The sequence below is a fragment of the Zingiber officinale genome, unplaced genomic scaffold, assembly GCF_018446385.1.
Source record: "Zingiber officinale cultivar Zhangliang unplaced genomic scaffold, Zo_v1.1 ctg117, whole genome shotgun sequence".
NCBI classification, from domain to species: Eukaryota; Viridiplantae; Streptophyta; class Magnoliopsida; order Zingiberales; family Zingiberaceae; genus Zingiber; species Zingiber officinale.
In genome coordinates, this window is record NW_024589817.1 from 35,149 (window position 1) to 57,403 (window position 22,255).

Here is a 22,255-nt window from a genome sequence, read left to right on the forward strand (position 1 = left end):
GCAGACAAATCTGGTGACAGGCAGGCGGACAGACAGGCAGGTCGGGTAAAGCAGACCGACCGAGCGAGAGGCAGACTGGGCGGACAAATAGGTCTGGCGAAAGGCAACCGAGCGAGTAGACAGGTCTGGACAGGCAGGTCCGGCGAAGCAGACTGGCCGAGCGAGAGGCAGACAAGTCGGGCGAAGCAGACCGGCCAAGCGAGAGGCAAACTGGTCGACCGAGCGAGCAGACAGGTCAACCAAGCGAGCAGACAGGTCGAGCGAACAGACTGGCCGATCGGGCGAGCAGACAGGTCGCCCGGGCGAAGCAGGCAGACCGGGCGGATGAAGAGACCGATCGGGGAAACTGACCGAGGCCTGCGACTAATTCAGTTTCCTTGAAACAAATTCCCCTCACCTTCGGTAGTGCTTCGACGTTTACTTGGGTCGTCTGTTTCCTAGGATACAAATGGTTGACCGTGATTCCACCAAGCACTAGTGGTCACAGCGAACTGAGAGGCACCCGAATGCTATCACGGGCACTCTGCCGAGCAGGAGTTGTATGACAGAGAATGAGGGGATGAAGGTGGAGAGAGTTTGTGTTGTTGTGTCTTCTGCCTGTGATCGCAATCTTCTTATATATGAGCTCAGATCAACGGCAACATTAATGGTTGATTAATGACCATTACTTACCAAGTAGTGAAACGCCCACCATTTAACTCATTATCGCTCGACTGTTTTGATTCTGCATTAATCTCGACTTTAATGCATCAGTTACACAGCAGTAAAAAGGTTTACGTGGTAAAATGTTGGTTGTTCCCCTTGGGCAAATTTTTGCCCCAATCGGTTTGGCATTCGGCGCACGCAAGTCGTGCCCGCACACGGGTCAACATGGTTCAATGCAATCCGAGCCCTAGATTTGCACCCCCCTGCACACCCATCCGTGAAAGAGAGCCTCTCCCCATGTATTTGTTCACATCCTTAATACATGTGAATCAATATAAATAAACCATCATACCATGAAACTCCCAATGTAGGACTAAAGTCCCTTCACAATTGAGCATTTTTCCTCTTCCACCTCTTCTCCATTCACTTTTATTCAACAAATTTTACATTACATGGGTTTCTAACCCTCACTGATTGAGTAAACCCCAAAGCTCCTTGCCACCGCGCCACTCTGTATGAATTTAAGCATCATGAGATATTGGGCTAGGGGGACGGATTGATAGAGATGTTAGTTTTAGGATCAAAATTTAACTTGTCTGAGTGTATCTTTTTTCATATCTTAGTCATCTGTACTAATATTTAGTAGTCATCCATGATTTACCTTCTCTGTATTAACCTAGGGATAGATTGACGGAGGTACTGGCGGCGAGCAAATCGACTTTTGCCACATAAATCTGAGCACCATCAATTGTAGTAAAAAAAATATAATTATGTTCACCCTAAGTCTCCCTCATAGTCCGTTCCCAGCTTATATAGTGACTATAGAGTGAGAGAAGTTTTTTTCCTTAGAGTATGTATCCATAAAAAATTAATCCCTATCATATTATATTAAATTTACCATCCTCTAATTAATTAGGCACTTCATGCGAATCCAACTTCAATTTAAAGCATCCACATCAATTACCCCCTATCCAAAGATTTTATCTCAAATTTGTACAGGGTAGCTAAGAAAACCTTTACATCAGCTACTCTATCCATTTTCTAAATTCAAATTTGATGAATAGTGATTTTCTAAATATAGGGAATGAAATCTCTACCCTAAAATTAAAATAATATATGTTTTTAATCTCTTTCCTTCCACTCAATCTTTTCAATCTCTCTTCTTCCACTCATTTTATAAATATAATAATAAAAAAATAGAAAAAAAGAGAAGAAAAATAATAAAAAAATTAAGGATGATGGAAATTTTAGAGTAGTTGATGTAGTATGTAGTGAAAAATGATTGTCTAAATTTAATAAAATGAATCATTTATCTTAAATTTTAAATATAGTAATAAAAAAATTGATATGTATGCTCTTAACCGTTTGGTAATATCTAATGACAAGAAGTTTATATAAGTTTTTTTTTAATTATGTTTTTAAGTCTAACCCATCAATACTCTATCAATAATATAAACCTTGAATGGGTATGGCTTTCGATACGTATAAATGTTGATAGTAAAACACTGCGCGTTATTTTGTCTGAATTATCAAAAGAGCGTTTCACTTCACCTTTTTAATCACAGGAGAGAGGGAAAAAAATTAAACACAGGAGAGAGGGAAAAAATACATGGAAATAAAACATGATAGAAAAGAAAAATAAAAAATGGGGGAAAAAGGCAAAAGAAAAAACATAGTTCATTTTTCATTGATTTTTTTGAAATAGTCTAGAAAATTTTAAAATTTATAATTAAGTATTTTTAAAAAAAATCCAATGTACAATTTTCCCCCCAAATTTCAAGGGGTATGGTCACATCCCCTAAGCTCCACGTAGCTACACCCTTGTTTGCGAAGTTAGTTTATCAAGATACACGAGCAAAAAAATCAAAAAGATGTCTTCCATTTATAAATTATCAAATATACGTCTTATTTTTAATTAAAGTCAAATGGACGTCCCGTCCCATTTAACATAAATTATCCAAAGTACCCTTACATTATCTGATCACTCGGTTGTGTAGAAGCTACATGCTAGATTTTATGAGACAAATTATGATCAGATAATATTTATTTGAAATTAGTAAGTGTCATGAAGTCCCTATTGGTTGTTTTGCTTGTTGAAATAATATTTTAATTAAGTAATTCATATGAGAAGCAAAATAAAAATGATATAAAGACACTATTATAGAAATTAAGAATTAACTTCTACGTGTTATAGAAACTAGCAATTAGCTTCTATAAGTAGCTTCTACAACGTATTGAAAATTTATGTTAGTTTTTTCATTTTTGATCATAATTAGATAATGTTCATTTGAAATGTAATGAGTGTCATGGAGTCCTCATCAATTGTTTTAATTATTAGAATGTCATTTTAATTAGGTTATATCACTCAAAAAGTAAAATAAAAATGATATAAAGTCATTATTGTAAAAGCTACATGAAGCGACTTTAAGTTTTTTTTTGTTTACATTCATATACCATATAACATTCTAATTAAATAAGAAAACTGTCTGCAATTAATATACCAGTCAAATATCCTAGAGGTCTAAATTCAATACTATTTTATTCTCTCTAAATCATAAATATTGTTTATTTATTCTTTATATGGAATCAGAAGGTCCTTGGGAATGTATTATCCAACCCAATCTGGTCAAGGGTCCGAACCTCCAACGTCATCCATTTTTTCACCTACCACAAACCAAACATAGTGAGTCTGACTCAGCAACTCTAAATCACAGTAGGAAAAATCCCTTAACCAGTCTACCTTCACTTAGAATTTATTGTCAAAGAAACAAGTAAGCAGATATATAGGCATTTTTTCATAAAACATTAAACTATAAGTATTACACAACATTTTTGTGTATCCTTTAATCATTATATTATATAACATTTCCTTTAACATTTATCATATATCATTCTTGGGTGGAGATGCATCAGTTATCCTTTATACTTTGTTCGATTGATCAATCTATTTAACTATGGTACCAGGCGGCGGGGCATCAGAAACTCTCGTCACTGGGCCGTGGCCAAATATAGGAATCTGGTATTAAGATCCCTCTGGGGCCTTGTCCCATAAACAAGGTCCCTCTAGAGCCTTGACCTTGACCCTCACCGAATTTTCATTAATCCTCATCATCATTGTCATTTTTTAATATTTTTTTCATCATTAAATAAGCATTCATACCATTCATCGAAATAAGACTCAAATAAACATTTATATCATTAACTACATGAGCTCGATAAGCATGGATATCATTAACTAAATAAAGCTAAACAAACATTATTATCATTTACTACATAAAGCTAATTAAACAATCATACCATTAATCTACATGAGACTCAAATAAGTATATATATCATTAACTATATGAGCTCGATAAGCATGAATATCATTAACTAAATAAAGCTAAATAAACATGATTATCATTTGCTACATAAAGCTAATTAAACAATCATATCATTAATCTACATGAGACTCAAATAAACATACATATTACTAACTACATGAAGCTGAATAAATATGAACATCATTAACTACTTAAAGCTAAATAAACATCCACACTCCTAGACCTCCTTGATCATCATGTGACTAACCATTTGTCAAAATTTGCTACATACCCACACACCCTTCGACAACTTCTCAAACCTTGTCGCAAATAGCTCAAGAAATTCTTCAAAAATCTGCTGCTTGTAGTTCCCAAACACCCCACACAAACTTGCCGCACATACCCCAAATACCCCTCAAAAACTTGCTGCTCTTAGCCCTCAAATCCCCCTCGAAAGCTTGTTGCGCATGACCCAGATATCTCTCAAAAAAATTGCTGCTCTCAGCTTTCAAATCCCCCTCGAAAACCTACTGTGTATAACCCAAAAATCTCTTAAAAATCTGCTGCTCTTAGCCCTCAATCCCCCTTGAAAATCTGCTGCATATAACCCAGAAATCTCTCAAAAACTTGCTGCTCTTAACCCTTAATCCCCCTCGAAAATCTGTTGCGTATAACCCAAAAATCTCTCAAAAATTTGCTACGTATATAGATTCAAAGGAGTAGAAAGAAAGTTTGAAACCTGCTGCATATACAAATTCAAAGGAGTAGAAGGAAAATGGTTTAAGAGGTGCCTTTGTGTTCAGATGCTTGGTGTTAGCGCATGTGACGATGAGCAGGGGCGGAACCAGAAAAAAAATTCCAGGGGGGCTGAATTGTACAAATATTTTTTTTTACGACTAAATAAAAATATTTAATAATTAAAGTTTTACATCAACTCTTGCATAATATACGATACTACAGAAACTATACACATGAAGTCTAAAATCTAACGGACAAAGGAGTTAAGCTCTAGACTCTAGTCTATTCATTTCCACTGTGTTGATCCCTCCAATGCTCTAACTCTTGCATGATATACGTTGCTGTAGAAACTGCAGTCAAATAAACATGAACGTCACTCACATAAATCATAATATACATGGAATTCTTATGAGATATAGTGTAGAACAGAGCAAAAAAAAGAGGTTCAGAATTTTGAGAAATCAACGATGAACAAAGAATACTTTAATAGCAAATGTTTCTGTCAATACAGAAGCAATAAGAAATAGGTCTACATCTCATTTTGCAACCCACTTGATGACTAACAACAGGAAACACTCCCCATGCAAAAGTTATTAGCCATTTAGCCTATTAAGTTAATCACAACCAATTGATCTTATTGAACACTTAGGATTCTCATTTAAACCATATAACAGGCTGCAATACTAATACTTGCAATATGTGATTGAAATGATATTGTTAGAATTTACCAAGAGTCTAAGAGACTAGAACTCGAGAGCCTTTCCCTTGTCCCACTTAATACTCGACCGATTCTCCATAACCTGATAAATTAACATTGAGAACATTTAATCTAACTTGCAAGAGAAAAAAAACTAGAAGTTTAGGAAAGATTAGTCTACATTTCTTCCATAGGTGAGCTTCATTTCCGGGTTGGCACAGAAGTCTGCGACGGCTGACGAGTCGGTACAAGAGGAGGCAATTAGATTCTATGAGACTGCATTTGTTGAAAATGTTGTAATATTTGCTCATTTTCAATTGTAGAAAAAATATCCTTTTCAATGTATACAACTAGACTGTCATTCATCCATTCATCTCTCATTCTATTGCGTAAATCAGTCTTCACAGTCTTCATTGCAGAAAAAACTCGTTCAATCGAAGCAGTTGCAACTGGTAAAACTAATGTCAACTCTATCATACGATAAACCAATGGGAACACTAAATGTTTTTCAGTCTCAACCAATTTCTGAGCAAGAATTCCCAAGTCATCAATTGAAGAAAAGTAAGGATCATCCCGCAGATTATAAAAGTAACTCATAAGTTGTTGTTCCAAAAATAAATAATCAGTACCATAGAAGTCCTCGGGATAAAAATCAACAAGATGGATGAGTTTGTCAACATCAAATTGAGAGAAAGAATTTCTTGGATGAAGACATGATATGCAACCAAGCAATTCCGTACTAACTTCAGAAAAACGATTATTCATCTCTTGTATAATTAAATCAACAACCTATCATTTAAATTTGCAATCATGATAACATTAATAATCAATGAAATATCTTTAACAAAAAAAAATAGATTTTTAGAAATAATACCTGACAAAAAATCTCACACGATAATGATGAAAATTGGTGATGAGTTGCCCTCTACGCCTACCATGACCACGAGTTAGCATGTTGTCCTCCATATCAAGTATTGGATCATATTCAATTCACAAAATGTGTTAACTTGTTCCAAAATTATCTGTCATCCATCTTCCCTGAAGTCTTGTAGTCGACATTTCACACTTCTAACCAAGGACATGGCTTGAACAATATTTTGATCCCCTTGTTGTAGGGAAAGTGATAACTCATTTGTAATTCCCAATATATACTTCATCAAATGTAACACAAAAACAAATTGATAACTCTCCATCTTCTCAATTAAACCTGTGGCAACACATTTATTTGCAGAATAAGAGGCGTCATCATATACATTTCCTAACACTTCTATCACTGAAGACCACATAGAGCATAAACGAAATAATGTTAAGTAGTGTGATCCCCAACGAGTATCTCCAGGTCTTGCTAAACTAGTTTTTGATTTTTTTCCTCTTCCACTAGTAATTTCTCCACTTTCCAATTCAACAATTATTTTATCATGTCGAATCTTTCTAAGTTGATCTCTCCTCTTACAAGATGCTCCAGATATATTCACAATTATAGTGATATACCCAAAAAATTCACTCACAGTAAAATTGTCATGGGCAACAGCAACAAGAACTAATTGGAGCTGGTGAGAGAAACAGTGAACATACATTGCAAATGGATTTTCTTGTAGTATCAGAGATTTCAATCCATTGAACTCACCACGCATATTTGAAGCTCCATCATATCCTTGGCCTCTCAATCTAGATAATGATAAACCATGTTGCACAAATAAAGCATCAATAGCCATTTTCAAAGAATGAGAACTAGTGTCAGGCACATGCACAACTGCAAGAAATCGTTCAATCACACTTTTTTTTTTATTCACATACCTCAAAACAACTCTCATATGCTCCTTCACTGAACTGTCCCTAGCCTCATCAACCATCAAAGAAAAGAATTTATCTCCAATATCATTTATTATAGCAAGTGTGATCTCTGAAGCACAAGCACATGTTAAATCCTTTTGAATTTTTGGGGAAGTCAATTGATTGTTTGCAGGAGCATTTTGTTTTATAACTTTAGAAACCTCTTCATTTCGTTGACTATACCATTCAAGCAACTCAAGAAAATTATCTCTATTTGAAGAACTAGTTGACTCATCGTGTCCACGAAAGGGCAACCCTTGTTTCAATAGAAAGCGTGTCACATCCAACATTATTGTTAAACGAGTTCGATAATCAATTTCCATGTCGCGACTATGTACTCGTAAAATATTCCCCGCACTATGTCTTTGATCTTGAAAAGTCTCAAATTGTATTCTAGCTTCATTGTGACAACTATTCACAGTCCCCATATGACGATTGAATCTTTCTAATGCCCTTTTCCAATTGTTGTATCCATCTTTTATAAAGGCATTATCTATATTTTCTTTATTTAAAGGTTTGAAGAGATAACACCAAAAACAAAATGCAGCATCTTTTGATATGCTATACTCTAGCCATGTATATTTTTTATACCAAGTTCCTTGAAAACTTCTTTCTTGATTACCAAAAGTTATTTTCCGATACACATGACCATTTGGTTGACAAGGCCCTCGGAGTGCATACTTTCTTCGAGCTTGATCTCGAATAGTAATATCAAATTCTTCAATTGGTTTTCGTAATCCCGGATCACTAACAATATCATCTAAATTCAATTCTACACGGGATTGATTTTCTACTTGTTCAATAACATTCGGCTCATTAGAGGAGCTAGAGCCGGAACTACGAGTTCGTTTAAAAAATCTCTCCATATCCTACACAAATAAATAACTAAAAATAAATTATGTAATGGACAACTACAAATGTAATGGAAAAATATATGTTGAACTAAAACTTTAATAAACTACCACAGTACCACTACCAATCTAATAGAAATATATAACACTCATGGAAAACTAAATAGTCTAAACTACAAATGTAATTCTGCATATTTTATAAAAAAATAAAATAAATAATAATGAAAAACTACCAATCTAATAGAAAACTAAACTACAATGGTAAATTGTAATATGATATTATGTAGAGTGTAGACTGTACATTTCCAAAAAAAATCAAATAATAAAAAAAAATGTAAAACATAGCAAATCTAAGTTCTAACCTTACGAAGAAATGGTGTTAGAGTCTTAGAGACTCGGTTGCAGCCTTGCAGGTTGTTGGTTGGAGAATGGAGACTTCAGAGTTCAAACTACTGTCGCCGCTTGGCGCTTGCCGCCTGACTGTCCGCGAGAGAGACTGCGAGTTGGAGGCTTGGAGCCTTCGACTCTAGTCTCTAGGACTTTGGAGAGTTGGAGTTGGAGGAGAGTTGAGTGGGAGAGGAGCTGAGGAGGAAGAAGTGGAGTTAGGGTTTGAGGTTTCGTCGTTCTGCGAAATGCGAAGCAGCAGCAAAGCAATGGATCGGGGATTTGGGGCCTTTACAATTTACAAAGCCATTTTAATGTTTTTTTTGTTTTTTTATTATTTAATTTATTTAACAATGGGCCCCACTCTACTATTGTTTAATTAAAATTGGTAAAAAAAATAAAAAAAACAAAACGCTTCGTCTTCTTCGGCACAGACGCACACGCACAGTAGCACATCATAGATTCACAGGCCGACGCATTGCGCACAAGCACAGCCGGGGAGCACAGTGCCGTAGCGGCACCGGCGACAGGCGCATGACGCATTGACGCACCGCCACAGGGCCTACACGGCTACACCGGTGTCCGGCAATTGCAATGGGCGGCGCGTCGACGTCCAGCCGTCCAACGGTCCAGGTGGGGGAGGCTGAAGTCTCCTCATCATCTTGCTCTGTGCGGAAAATATTTTACCGTCCGATGATGTCTAGTGGACGGCAGCCAGGCTGGGGGGGGGGGGGCTGAAGCCTCCCTCAGCCCCCCAGTCGGTCCGCCACTGACGATGAGGAGCAACAATGGAGCGTCCCTTTGGCCTCGTTCTTCCTTCCAAAGTCGAAGCCTTCTCTCCTCCTCTTACTTGCCGTCGAGATCTTTCCCTCTCCCCTTTCTTTTCTTCCGCCGATACCTCTCCCTCTTCCCTTCTTTTCTTCTCCCAGATCTCTTCCTCTCATTTTTCTTCCTTTTTTTTTAAATTTCTACCGCCCTTCTTATAAGAAACTTAACCCTATGGTAGGATTCATTCCTTACCAATTGGGCTGAGCCCATGAAATGAATCCATTAATTGGTTAATAACACTTTAACCCCTTCAATAAAATAAAAAGTTTATTATCATGCTGCTCCTTAAATTTTTCTTTTTTTTTTTTTTAAAAAATAAAGTTGGACCGTACACTATAGACTAGTTTCTAATAATGTAAAGATATTTTGTACCGTTTAAATCAAATGAGACTCCTATTTAACTTTAATTGAAAAAAAATATAAATGATAGACACGCTTTAATTTTTATCCAAAGTAGATCGATAGGATTATAATAAAAATTATTTTTTTATACTCTACCTAAAACTAAATTAAGAAATAGTTTTAAACCTAATTGTTAGTTAGTTAATTAATTAGTTAGTCTAACAATGCCACTATTTTTCATTTGCTAGGAATTGAATTGGAATTGTTTTTTTTCTTTATTTGGAAACTGGAATTGCTTTCCGCACATTCTTTGTTTCTTCCCATTCCAAAGAAAGAGAGTCAAAAAAGGCAAAGAATATTAATTAAGCTGCAAAATTTGTGATAATAATCTCTAATTATAATTGTTTATTGCGCTTTCTTCCCCCCACAAACTACCGTCTTTCTTTATCCAGCCCAGCAAGCAAATCCCCTCGCGGAGAGAGAGAGAGAGATTGTGACGGCTCGTGATCGCTGCATTTGTTGGCCGATTTGGTTTCATCGAATTCCCCACGGGGCTCGGGATCCGTCTCGGAAAAATCGCTTTGATTTTGTCTACTCGTCGCTTCCGAGTTCCGATCGGTATTTATTGTCGCACGCGAATTCGCAGCTGGTCGGCTTCCGGATTGGTTTAGTTTTAACCGATTTGAGATTTTTTTTTTTCGTGAATTTTGCGGCGAGGGTTGTGTTGAATCGGGGGATTTGAAGGGGAAAAGTGTTTTTTTTTTTTTGCTGGTTTGATTGGTAAAGGTTGGATTTTTGGTGGCTAGGGCTTCGATTTAGGGGAGGGGTGGGGAAGATGAGTTCCGGGTCGATGGTGACGTCGACCACCACCGCCGAGGACGTCGTCCTCGGGAAGAAGCTCCTGGTTCACGTCGCGGAGAACGGTCACAGTTTGGAGTTCGAGTGCGACGGCTCCACCCCCGTCGAGGCCATCCAGCGGTCCATCGAGGTCCACTGCGGCGTCGCCTTGGCGGAGCAGCTCCTGCTGTGCCGTAACACCTCGCTGGATGCGCAGCAGACGTTGTCGTACTACAAGCTCCCCCAGGACGACCGTGAGGTCTTTCTCTACAACAAGGCTCGGCTCCACGATGACTCCCCCAGGCCGCCCCTGGAAGCTATCGAAGTTCCCAAGCCGGCCGTCCCCCCACCGCCTTCTCCGGCCAATGATTCGCACCCTTTGGACAATGCGCCCGACCCGGCGCTGAAGGCTTTAGTTTCCTACGAGCGCCAGTTCCGTTACCATTTCCAGTTCGGCAACGCGTTGTATGGCTGCTCTCAGGCGAAGTTGGAGTTGTGCAAAAGACTTCTGAGGGAGCAGCAGGTTCAGGGGAGGGCACTGGACACTGCCCGCGGCAATCTTGAGCACACATTTAAGAAGCTGCACCAGAGATATACAGAATTCATTAGGAGCTTTGCCCAGCAGCACAAGAGCCACTCTGACCTCCTCGCCAACTTCGAAAGGGATGTGGAAAAGCTTCGGTCCTTGAGGCTCCATCCGAAATTGCAATCTAAAAACCGCAAGTGCTTGCTTGATCTTGTGAAGGAGGATGACCTAAGAAAGTGCATGGATAGTTGCTTGGGTCCTCACCGGCAGTTTGAAAATCAAGTTTCACAGTTGAAAATGAGTTTTATGGAGCTGAAGAGAAGGTTTGAGAATTTAATCTCATCTATTAGCTCAGCTAGTTGGGCGGAGTTGGAAAATCTTATAAAAAATCATCAGAAGATTCTTAATGATCAGAAAACTATAATGCAGTCACTGAGGTTAGATTTCTGTTCATATGTTACCATTTTTTGCTACTGCAACATCCAACTAATCCAATAGATTGAAGTGAATCAGTTATTTAATGGAATAAACAATTGTTTAATTGATTTGAATATTGCTTGTGATATAATCATGCATACTCTTAAATAGACGGATAAAATCTGTGTGGCCAACCCTAAGTAGCTGCATCTTTCGCATCTTGACAATGATGACGCCTATCAATTTGACTTATTAGGGAATCTAATTTCTTGTGTAGAATACCTATTGCTCTTATGTTAAGAAGATCGCCTAGAATAAGCAACTAATTACAATATGTGGATCTGAATGCTCTCTTTTATCTCATGAGAGTAAAACAACAAACAACAAGTCATGTGTCCCAACTATTTACCATGAGCTAAATGGGTCTTACCGTCGATTGATCCCTATGTGAGACTATGCTACTAGAGTGCCCAAGATAATTGACACTTTTAATGATGTTAAGAATATTTTCTTTACCCTCACATCAGAATTTAATTGATAATTTTGTGTTACTATTAAATTGTCCATCTTTCAATGTTATTGTACCATATTTGCTTATTTCACTCATTCTGCATCTCTAGTTTATCAAGCTACGCTCAAGTAGTTGTGAATACTAACATATTTTATCCATCTTTCCTAGCAACTACTTGTGAATATTAACTTATACTATTTTGTCTTTCCTAGCAACCAAATATATTCAACTCAACAATCTCACCTCTGTTAGATCTTACATATCATTTCTTAACTGCTCAACACTTTTTAACCTATAAAGCATAACTAGTCATTCCACGTTCTTTTAAAAGTCTAACTAGCATACAATGATATTTCAGATGCTCCTTTCTATCTGAACAATCCAATCATTTCCTTATTATTGTCAGAACCTCATCCCACTCTTCTTATTGAAAAACTCTGCCTAGTTGTTAGAATTTGATCTGCTTAAGTATGGACTAGCATTCATATTTAGCAATTCAATTTGACTTTTGAAGTTTCTGGTTGTTATGATTAGATATTAGGACTTTATAATTCCGGTTTCTCAGACAAGTGATTTCTCCTCCCACATTAATATAAGATTATAAGCTGTGTTTTAGATAGCTCAATTGTATTTTACTTGATTTAATGAACCTTTGTAGAAACTGTGATTGTCCAAATCATCCAGGGTTCACTGAACCTCACAATTTCACGTTTGTTTTTCTCCTATGTGTCAGCTAAAATATCTGTAAGATTTCTCTACAGTGAGATAAGTTTGCCTACTCATTCCACCTTTCTGTAGCATAAAGAACAACAGTGGTGGTATAACCAATTTTGTCAGGTGATACATTGGCAGAATCAGGTTCTTTACCATTTGTCTTTCATTATACTATCTCATGAATCATGGTAATATTAATCAAACTATATTATTCAGCTTTTCCCAATCCTTAAAAGGAAGTTTGGTTAGGCTGCAGACTGTGTTCTGCTTAAGATGGACTTCTAGATAGACCTGACCACGGTTCGGAACCGACGGTTCGACGGTTCCAGGCAGGTCGACCCTTAACCTTAACCGCCCAAGACGGTTACGGTTCACGGTTCAGAACCGCCGGTTCACGGTTCGGTTCACGGTTCGTCACGGTTCAAGATTAATATGTTAATAAAAATTAAAAATTAAAAATTAAACATTAAAAATTAGAAATTAAAATTTATTAAAAAAAGGGCTTGCACTTATTTAAGTTGCCTACGTATCCCTTTAGGGGAATCAAAGCCCACGTAGTTTTTTTACATTTTTATCCTTTTACATTTTCATTCACTTCCATTTCCTGTTCCTGTCGTATTTGTTCATTCAAAATCTTCAACTTCGTCATCCGAAAGTTGCATTCCTTGGATTCTTTTCTCCGCTCCGTCCAATCGTCCAAGAATGCTTGGGCTTCCAATGAGTCGAGACAAAGTTGATCGTCGTTCATCTAATATGTTGCCACGGCACTGAACGTCTGCTCCACAATAACGATTGACAAGCTAAAATTTCTTTTGCGATCACGGAGAGAACGGAAAGCTTTGAGCCTTCTGTGACCACCACTTTAAGATATCAAGTTTTCGCTATCTGCTTCATTAAAATCAAAAGAAGTCGTAAAATTCTCAAGTTCTGTGTGGAACTTGAGGATCCCCGCGGACGCTGTCCGTTCTTTTAATAAGAGTTGTGCTTTTGTAAGTTTTAAATTACTACTAGTAGTTTGTTGAATTTCGAAATATTAATTTGTGTTCCATATTTTGCATAATATTGATTATAAATATCATATAAATAAATTCTAACATTATATATAATATTAATTGGATCAGGGGAAGAAGAATCTTTAATTGGAATTAAAGCATCATAATATAAAGTTAACATTTCTTGTAAAACTTCTAATTTAAATCTAGGATCTAAAGCAAATGCAATTAAATAAATTTCAGGAATTAAATAAAAATATTTTTCCCATTTAGTTTTCATAGCTAAGATGCAAGGAGATAAAGATTCATTATTAATATGTTCATTTAAAACTAATACTATATTAGAAAAATTTTCTAAAACTAATTGAGAAATGGGATAATAAACACCGGAAAGTTGTTCGGTTGCATCATTAAATACTTTTAAAATTTCACAAATACTACTACAAATATTCCATTGTTGTGAAAATAAATATATATTAGTATTAGTGTTTTGTGCAAAAAATGAACATAATAATTCTTTATATTGAAATGAATCTTGTAATAATTGGTATGTTGAATTCCAACGTGTTGGTACATCACGTGGAAATTTTTTAGGTCTCATTCCATTAATTTTACAAAACCTACCCCATTGTTTCATTATAGATGGATGAGACCATAAATAAGAAATTGCAATTCTAATTGGTTTAATATAACTTTCTAAAATTTTTAAACCATCTTGAACACATAAATTTAAAACATGGCATACACAACGAATATGAAAAAATAAACCTCCAATAATAGGTTGACAAACAAATTTTAGATCATCTATACAAGTGGTATTAGAACTAGCATTATCTAATGATATTGAAAATATTTTATGAGTTAAACCATATTCTTCTAAAATTAAACATAATAATTGTGCGATATTATGAGCATTATGTGATTCATCAAAAACTCTATAAGCTAATAATCTTTTTTGGAGGTTCCAAGAGTTATCGATCCAATGGCAAGTCACACCCATATACGAATGTGTTTGCCAATGATCACTCCAAATATCGGAACATAAAGAAACTTTATTATCTAATTTACTAAATTCATCAATTAAATTCTTTTTCCTTGTTTTACTAATTTTTAAAATTGTACGAGTAAGTGTAGTCCTAAGAACACGCTTAGCACATGGATTAAGAGATTCTTTACAAAAATCTTCAAATGTGCATTTAGATCCAAAACTAAAAGAAAGATGTTCTACTAAACAAATTTAGCTAATGATTCTCTTAATTTATTAAACCTGAATCAGTACTACCGCTAGTTGAAGAAAATCTTGATAATTGTGTTTGAGAATGACCGAGTCCATATTCCGTCGGGTGCTTCGTTTCTACATGTCGTTTCAACGACCCATAGCCGCCGGCTTGGAATTTGTAGGAAGCATTGCAGTGCTTACATTTTGCACGCATTTCTCCCGACGGAAGAGTGACCTTCTCAAAATGTTTAGTAAAAATATAAGATTTTAGAGGAGGAAGTTCCCGAACCTTAGAAGTAATTGCATCGGTACTTCCTTGTGTGTCGGGTGTCGGATTCGGAAGATGCTCGATCTCATCATCGGTGGATTGAATGTTGGGGTCCTCCTCCCGCGGATTCATTATTTGCTTTCCCTTCCGAGCTCGAGATGATGCACCTCCGCGGCCTCCTTCCATTGTAATTGAAAACGAAAGCGTGTAGAGATTAGAGAATACGAAAATGAGATTAAGAGTAGAGAAGATGTGTGTGAAAAATGATGAAATAAGCTCTCTATTTATAGAGTTTTGATAGTAACGGACACTAAATCATAGCCATTGATCAAAAAACGGTCAAATGATCCTAACCGTTGAAAAAAAATACCTAAAAAACCCTCCCAACGGCTACGAACCGCCGGTTAACCGGCGGTTCCAACGGCTATGAACCGCCGGTTAACCGGCGGTTCAAGCCGTTTAAAAAAAAAAAAAAATTTTGCGGCTGAACCGCCGGTTCAACCCGCCGGTTAACCGGCGGTTCGCCGGTTTTACATCCAATGAACCGGAACCGGCCCGGCAACTTGCCGGGCCGGTTCCGGTTCGACCCGGCGAACCGGGTCAACGGGCAACCGGCCCGTTGACCCGGTTACGGGCCCGGGCCGGGTCCGGGCCAGACCCGGCCCGGGGTCGGGTCTACTTCTAGATGTTCATTTTGAACTAAGTAATCTTTATGATTACCTAAACATGTTCCTCAATAAGATACTTTCTCAAAGCAAGACAGTTTTTGTTATTTCATCCTAATATCTATAAGCAGAGTTCTAGGCGACCCATCGCCATCCTACTCTATCTGACAAACCTTTGTAGTAACTTTGAATGCCCACTAGAGATGTCTTTGAAACCCACTACTTAATTTCTGCCTTTATCCTTCAAGCTTCAGAAAACATTACCCTAATAACTATCCTGGCTGAGACGGGGTTTACTTTTCGTTCCACCTCATTTTTAGCTTTATGAATAATAGTGCTACTTTGACCACTTAACTAGGTCATTTGCATAAAAATCTTTATTGTAAGAGGGGTGAGTCTGAATGGGTATTATGTTATAGAATACAGTCAGTACACTGAGCAGTAATTGGAGGACATGCTAAGTTGTCAGTTATTTTGTCAATAAATTTTAGTTTCTAATTTTGATTGAATGGAGCAACTTTTTTTGCTTTCAGGAATTTATTTGTTTATTTTCTTGAATACTTGTTTGAATGTAATGTTTGATTTTATGTTGCTTTTGTAGTAAGGATGTCGAAAGTGCTAAGAAACTTGTGGATGATTCCAATCTGCCACTTTCTTCCTCACTTCGCCCTCATGATGCTGTGTCAGCTCTCGGTCGAATATATGATGTGCATGAAAAAAATCACCTTCCAAATATGCAGAATTGTGATCATCTTATGTCAAAGTTACTCGATAAGTGCAAGTTAAAGAAAAATGACATGAATTTGTTGGTCCATCTCAGTATGCAGAAGGTTAGGTCTGTTCAATTCGGCATCAAAGAAACAATCAATGAGCTTCATGCATATCAAGAAGTAATGGGGCATCAAGACCGGGAGTTTGAAAATGTAAGAACTGTCAACGGCGTAGGACAAGCATATAGAGCTTGCCTTGCCGAGATTGTAAGAAGGAAATCTTCTTTGAAGTTGTACATGGGCCTTGGCGGGCAACTGGCTGAAAAGCTTGCAACAGAGAGGGAAGCTGAGATTAGACGACGGGAGTCCTTCCTTAAAACTTGGAGTAAATACATACCGAATGACTTGTTAGCTACTATGGGATTGTTTGATTCTCCAAGTCAGTGTGATGTGCACATAACACCTTTTGATGGAAACTTGCTGGAGATTGACATGGTAGATGTAGATCGATTTGCACCAGTGTCGTTAGGAGGATTGATCTCTATGTCTGAGAAGCATGCACAAGAGAAATATTTCTCTGCTGCATGTGGCAGCAGCGATATCACTAAATCTGAAGAAATTTCTTTACAGAGTGGTGAGAAGGTTCATTTTCTTGACGGTTGTGAATCTGTGGATATTGCTGGAACTAGTAGGCTGGAAGTTGAGAATGCACAATTGAAAGCTGAACTTGCTTCAGCAATAGCTATGATCTGTGCACTGAATGCTGATACTGGATATGACTCAAACGAATTCACAAAGGATGATGATATGTTGAAAAATCTGAAGGAGAAGACAGTTGAGGCGCTTAAATTGAAGGATGAATTTGCTGATCATCTTCAGTCTATGCTAAATATGAAGCGAGAACAATGCTTGTCTTACGAAAAAAGGATCAAAGAGCTTGAGCAGGGATTGTCAGATCAGTATTTGCATGGGCAAAAACTTGCAGGTAAAAATGTTTCAGATTCTGATATGTCCAGCGTCAAGAACGATTCTAGTAAATTTGGTGTTTTTGGAGAAGGCGATGCTCACATACCTTTCACGTCAACCATGACGATGGATGAAGTATCTATCACTTCGGGTTTGTTGGATCCAAAGATGGATCATGTTTATGGACAGGCAAGTAAAGCAGCTGAAGGTGGAGATGAGAATATGAGTGATCTTTCTGGCACACTTCATTTGCACTCTAGCAACTCTACCCCCAATTTAATGGATGCTTCAATGCTAGAGCAACCTCGGGATGAAGGCAAGGTTGACCCTCTTGTCAATGCAGTGAAAATGATGACATCCCAGTTGACCATGACAAAGGATTCATCGAGTATTGGTGCTGGAAATGCTAAGAACATTTTACCTTGTGAAACTTCTGATAAGCCACTTTTGGAGTCCAAAAATAGAGATGACCTTGTGATAGGCCTACAAGACGCCCTAGTGGAGAAGTCAAAGAAGTGTGATGAATTGGAAAACAAGCTCAAAGCAACTATGGAGGAGATTGGCTCCTTAAAGAAAGAACTGGAGATGAATCAAAGCCTACTTGATGAGTCACAGGTTAGTTTCTCGAATAGTTGATAATTTCATCTGAATATATGGTGCATATATGTGTGTGTTATGTATCTACGCAATAATGTTTATATTGAGAGACATGCATCTCTTGAGCTATGATGAGTTGCTCGCATCTCACTGTTTATAGCAAATAGTTATTGTCTTCTCTAAGTTCTCCACATCCTGTAGACCGGTACCTCATTATTGAAGCTATCCAACAAATCCCAGTAGGTTTTTGGTAGTTCATGTACTGATCTCGTGTAAATTCTCCATTTGTCTTTTGAGCTTTCTGTTTGTTTGTGTTCAGAAAATTTAATTCCTAAATTAATATACATGCAGTAATATGGTTATGCAATATAATAATAGGTTAATGACTTTCAACAGGCGTATATATTAAAACAGCATGTGGTAAAATAGGATCCACTAAGGTTGTTACTTAATTATTCAAACATGGCACCGGATGTTTGTTCAAGTCCTTCTAATGTCTCTGATTAGACAAACTTACAGTTATAATTGCATCAATGCACATGTTGGGCTTCAACTGAATTATAGTTCTTCAAATGATTTGGAAGGGGACTGCACATGTAAAATTGGGAAAAAAACGGATGTGGTTCATTTAACCAATTTAGATTGAACCAAATTAACCTTAAAGTCCTAAATTACCTTATCTGGTAGATTTTAACTTTTGAAGTGTTTAGTTAATCATTTGTTTTGCAAGTGATATGTACCTTAGATATTCGACATCATTGTTACAAGTCGAGTGCTTAATGATGGACATTTTATTTTGTGGAAGTGAAAATTCGGCATATTGATTAATAAACTTTGTTAGTTCTCTTTATCCATACAAATATTTCTTGATATCGACTCTATATGCTCCCGCATGCTTCATATATTTTATGCAGTAGTTCAATTGCTTACCCGCTTGTATATGCTTTTTCAAACCTTGAGCCAATATAATCAGTTCACCTGAGAAAAAACAGAAGGGTGTTTGAAAAAGAATGTAAATCAGAGACCTTTACACATGCTTGTCCTGGATTTCTGTGACTCGTCATGGATGCTGGGATATGATACTGATTCTCGTGAAATATTTACTCGTATCATATTGTTTATCTTCATTGGCGTGACAAAAACATTATTTATATGAAATATGCATACATTTTTTAATTTCATGGTTAATACATCTTATGAAATTTTAAATTTTGCTCGTTGCAAGATGAACTGTGTCCATTTGGAGAATTGCCTGCACGAAGCAAGGGAGGATGCCCGCACAAACTTGTGTGCGGCGGACAGAAGGGCCTCGGAGTACAACGCTCTGCGTTCAAAAGCTGTTAAGATGCATAGTTTCTTTGAACGATTTCGCAGCTGTGTTATTGCTCCTGGTACTGTTGCCAATTTTGGAGACTCGTTATGTTCTTTGGCTCAGTCTCTTGGCAGGTATCCATTGAAAGCTTTCTTCTCCCGTTCCATTTAAAGTTTAAATACTACCGAAAGAAACCTTTTCGGGAATTCTTTTCCTATCTGAGTTGAACTTGCCATTTATAAGATCATTTTCCCGTAATGAATTCTACTTCAAATCTTTGTTGTTTGAATTCTTTCGTTGGTCTATGTTTGATGGTACCGGGATTAGTAAAAGTAAATTCTTTTCCTCAAGACGACTAACTTGTTCTATCTGCTAGCTCATATCTTCTTCTTCTTTTTGATTTTCCAGTTCTCTCAGTGAGGATGAAGATGATGTTACCAGGGAGTTCCAAGCCTGTATAAAGGTGTTTGCCGATAAGGTGACCTTTTTGTCTCGCCATCGCGCTGAGCTCTCCGAGCGCTGTTCAAGAGCAGAAGTTGTACGAGGGAATCTCCTAAGGGAACTCGAAGAGAAGAACGAGCAACTTAAAAGCTTATACAGTAAACATCAACTAGAGAAACAGGTGGGTCGAAAAATCTTCTGAATTTTTTTATAGCATTTTGTTATGGTATGGAAGGGGAGTCTGGCGCAACGGTAAAGTTATTGCCATGTGACCAAAAGGTCACGGGTTCGAATCCTGAAAACAGTCTCTTGCCAAAAGCAGGATAAGAGTACAATGGGATCTTCGTGCACCAGACTGCCCTTTATTTTGTTACGGTATGATAGACCTACCATTCTCAGAAATATACTGCTGCATTTCTTTTCTTTTGGACAAAAACATAAATCGGTAAGATTGCTTTCAATTTAGTATGTTCTCAGAAACCTAAAATGAGTAACATTAGCGTTTACCAACTCTATGATTTGGTCTTGTAACATGAGTCATGGTATCTAATATTTCTTTTTGGCTGTTTACTTCCAGGCAAACAAGGAGAAAATTGCTTTTGGTCGTTTTGAGGTTCACGAGCTCGCCGCCTTTGTTTTGAACTCTGCTGGACACTACGAGGCAATCAATCGAAACTGCCCAAAGCACTACCTCTCCGAAGAGTGCGTCGCTCTGTTCAAGGAACAACATTCAGTTAGTCCAATTTACATAATTGGACAGATAGTGCACATCGAACGGCAAGTTGTACGGCCATCGGTGTCTCCCAGGAGTCAGCGCGGAGATCAGCTAGAGGCTTCAAACAACAGCGAAACCAGTAGCCGTCGGTTGCTCGGACCGACTGCTGCATCGAACCCTTACAATCTTCCCATCGCTTGTGAATACGCCATAGTGACGATTGCGATGCTACCTGACACCATTCATTCAGCTTCCTGATCTCGCAGCTGGCAGAAATGAAGGAAGATCAAAATTGTACATAAGATAGAATTCTCTTTCGCTTAAGGGTAATGATGTACATATTATGGATAATAGCTTTGCACTTTGTAGATGAAAGAACTTCCTAAAGCTATTAGTTTGTGAATAATCTCACTTCCTTTTTCTTTTAGTTTTTGGTTGAGTTTTTTTTTATTAAGTGAAATAAGACAAATGCTTTTAACTTTCTAATGTTTTTATTTATTTTTAAGTCTTTACGTGTGCTCTGTCACTTGAATTGCAACCTACTACTTTGTCGATGATTCTAAAGGATGTTGCAAATGTACCAATTGATCATGCATCATGGGGAGCTTTGATGCAATTGTAAAAATTGTTGTGTGTGATTTGAAGGTCATGGGCATAGTTTGTAAAATTGTGACCTTGATCATAGGATCGTTTGATCCTGGCTGGATCATACATACTCAAGTTTTGTAGTAAAATCAGATCAAGATTAGTAGAATCATAATAAGATCGGTAGAAATTTTAAGACATCATAACTTTTGCTCGGATTGAATTATGAAATTTATAATATATCAATTCAAAACTCGTTTAGAGATCTATAAATAGTTTTAAGGGTTACTATTAATTGCCCGATTTCAAACCTAAAAATACCGTTTAAAGTTTTTTTAGAAATATTTTTTATTTTTTATAAAATTAGGATTAGAATTTTGAGATTATTTAAATATCCGTTTAGTTATTTTTGAGTTAATTTTGACCAGTAATATTTTATCATTTTTTATAAGTTCTTGAATGCTTATTGTATGATATTCTACAGAATCAATGGGTCTTTAGTAGGGGTGAGTATTCGGTTAAAATCAAACTGAATTAATCGGGTCGAACCGAACCGATTTTTTTTCAAACAAACCGAACCGAACTGAACCGAATTTTTAATAAAACCGAACAAACCAAACTGAACAAACCAAATAAATCGATTTTTTCTAAAAATTTGGTTTGGCTTAATAAAAATTTGGTTCGGCCTAAAATTTATGGTGTAAAAAACCGATTTGGTTAAAAAATTCCGTCTATTCGGTTAATTCGATTTAACCGAATAAAAAAATTCAAAACCGAACTCAAACCGAATTAACCAATTTTTTGGGGAAAAAACTGAACTAAATTTTTAAATTCGGTCGATTTGATTATATATATATATATATATATATATATATATATATATATATATATATATATATATATATATATATATATATATATATATATATATAATTATTAATTATGTATGATAAAATTTTAAAAAATTTAGTAGTATAGAATAAGATTGCATATAAGCAGCAGTTTCTCAAGACTCGTATTGATAAAAATTTTGGGCACCGATTATTTTTTTTTTTAATTTTGTCTTTGAAGTGAAAAATATACAAATGTTTTAGCTTTCTAACCATTGCTCCCCTACCACAATTCTAATGGATGTTGCAACTGCATGAACGACCACACGG

The 22,255-nt window shown here is 36.8% G+C and overlaps 2 protein-coding genes across 2 annotated transcripts; one reads left to right on the forward strand and one right to left on the reverse strand.

Moving 5' to 3' along the window:
- Positions 1–5,643: 5,643 nt before the first annotated feature.
- LOC122035840 lies at positions 5,644–7,235 on the reverse strand. The gene is made up of 2 exons (XM_042594972.1): positions 6,891–7,235; positions 5,644–6,171 (listed from the first exon to the last, which is right to left on the reverse strand). Exons 1-2 carry the CDS (start codon positions 7,233–7,235, stop codon positions 5,644–5,646), a joined length of 873 nt encoding a protein of 290 aa, XP_042450906.1.
- Positions 7,236–10,037: 2,802 nt separating this feature from the next.
- LOC122035829 (autophagy-related protein 11-like) lies at positions 10,038–20,990 on the forward strand. Its single transcript, XM_042594958.1, has 5 exons — positions 10,038–11,420; positions 16,371–18,060; positions 19,268–19,488; positions 19,763–19,976; positions 20,373–20,990. The coding sequence occupies exons 1-5, from the start codon at positions 10,456–10,458 to the stop codon at positions 20,766–20,768; spliced, it is 3,486 nt and encodes a 1,161-aa protein (XP_042450892.1). The 5' UTR covers positions 10,038–10,455; the 3' UTR covers positions 20,769–20,990.
- The last annotated feature ends 1,265 nt before the right edge of the window (positions 20,991–22,255 follow it).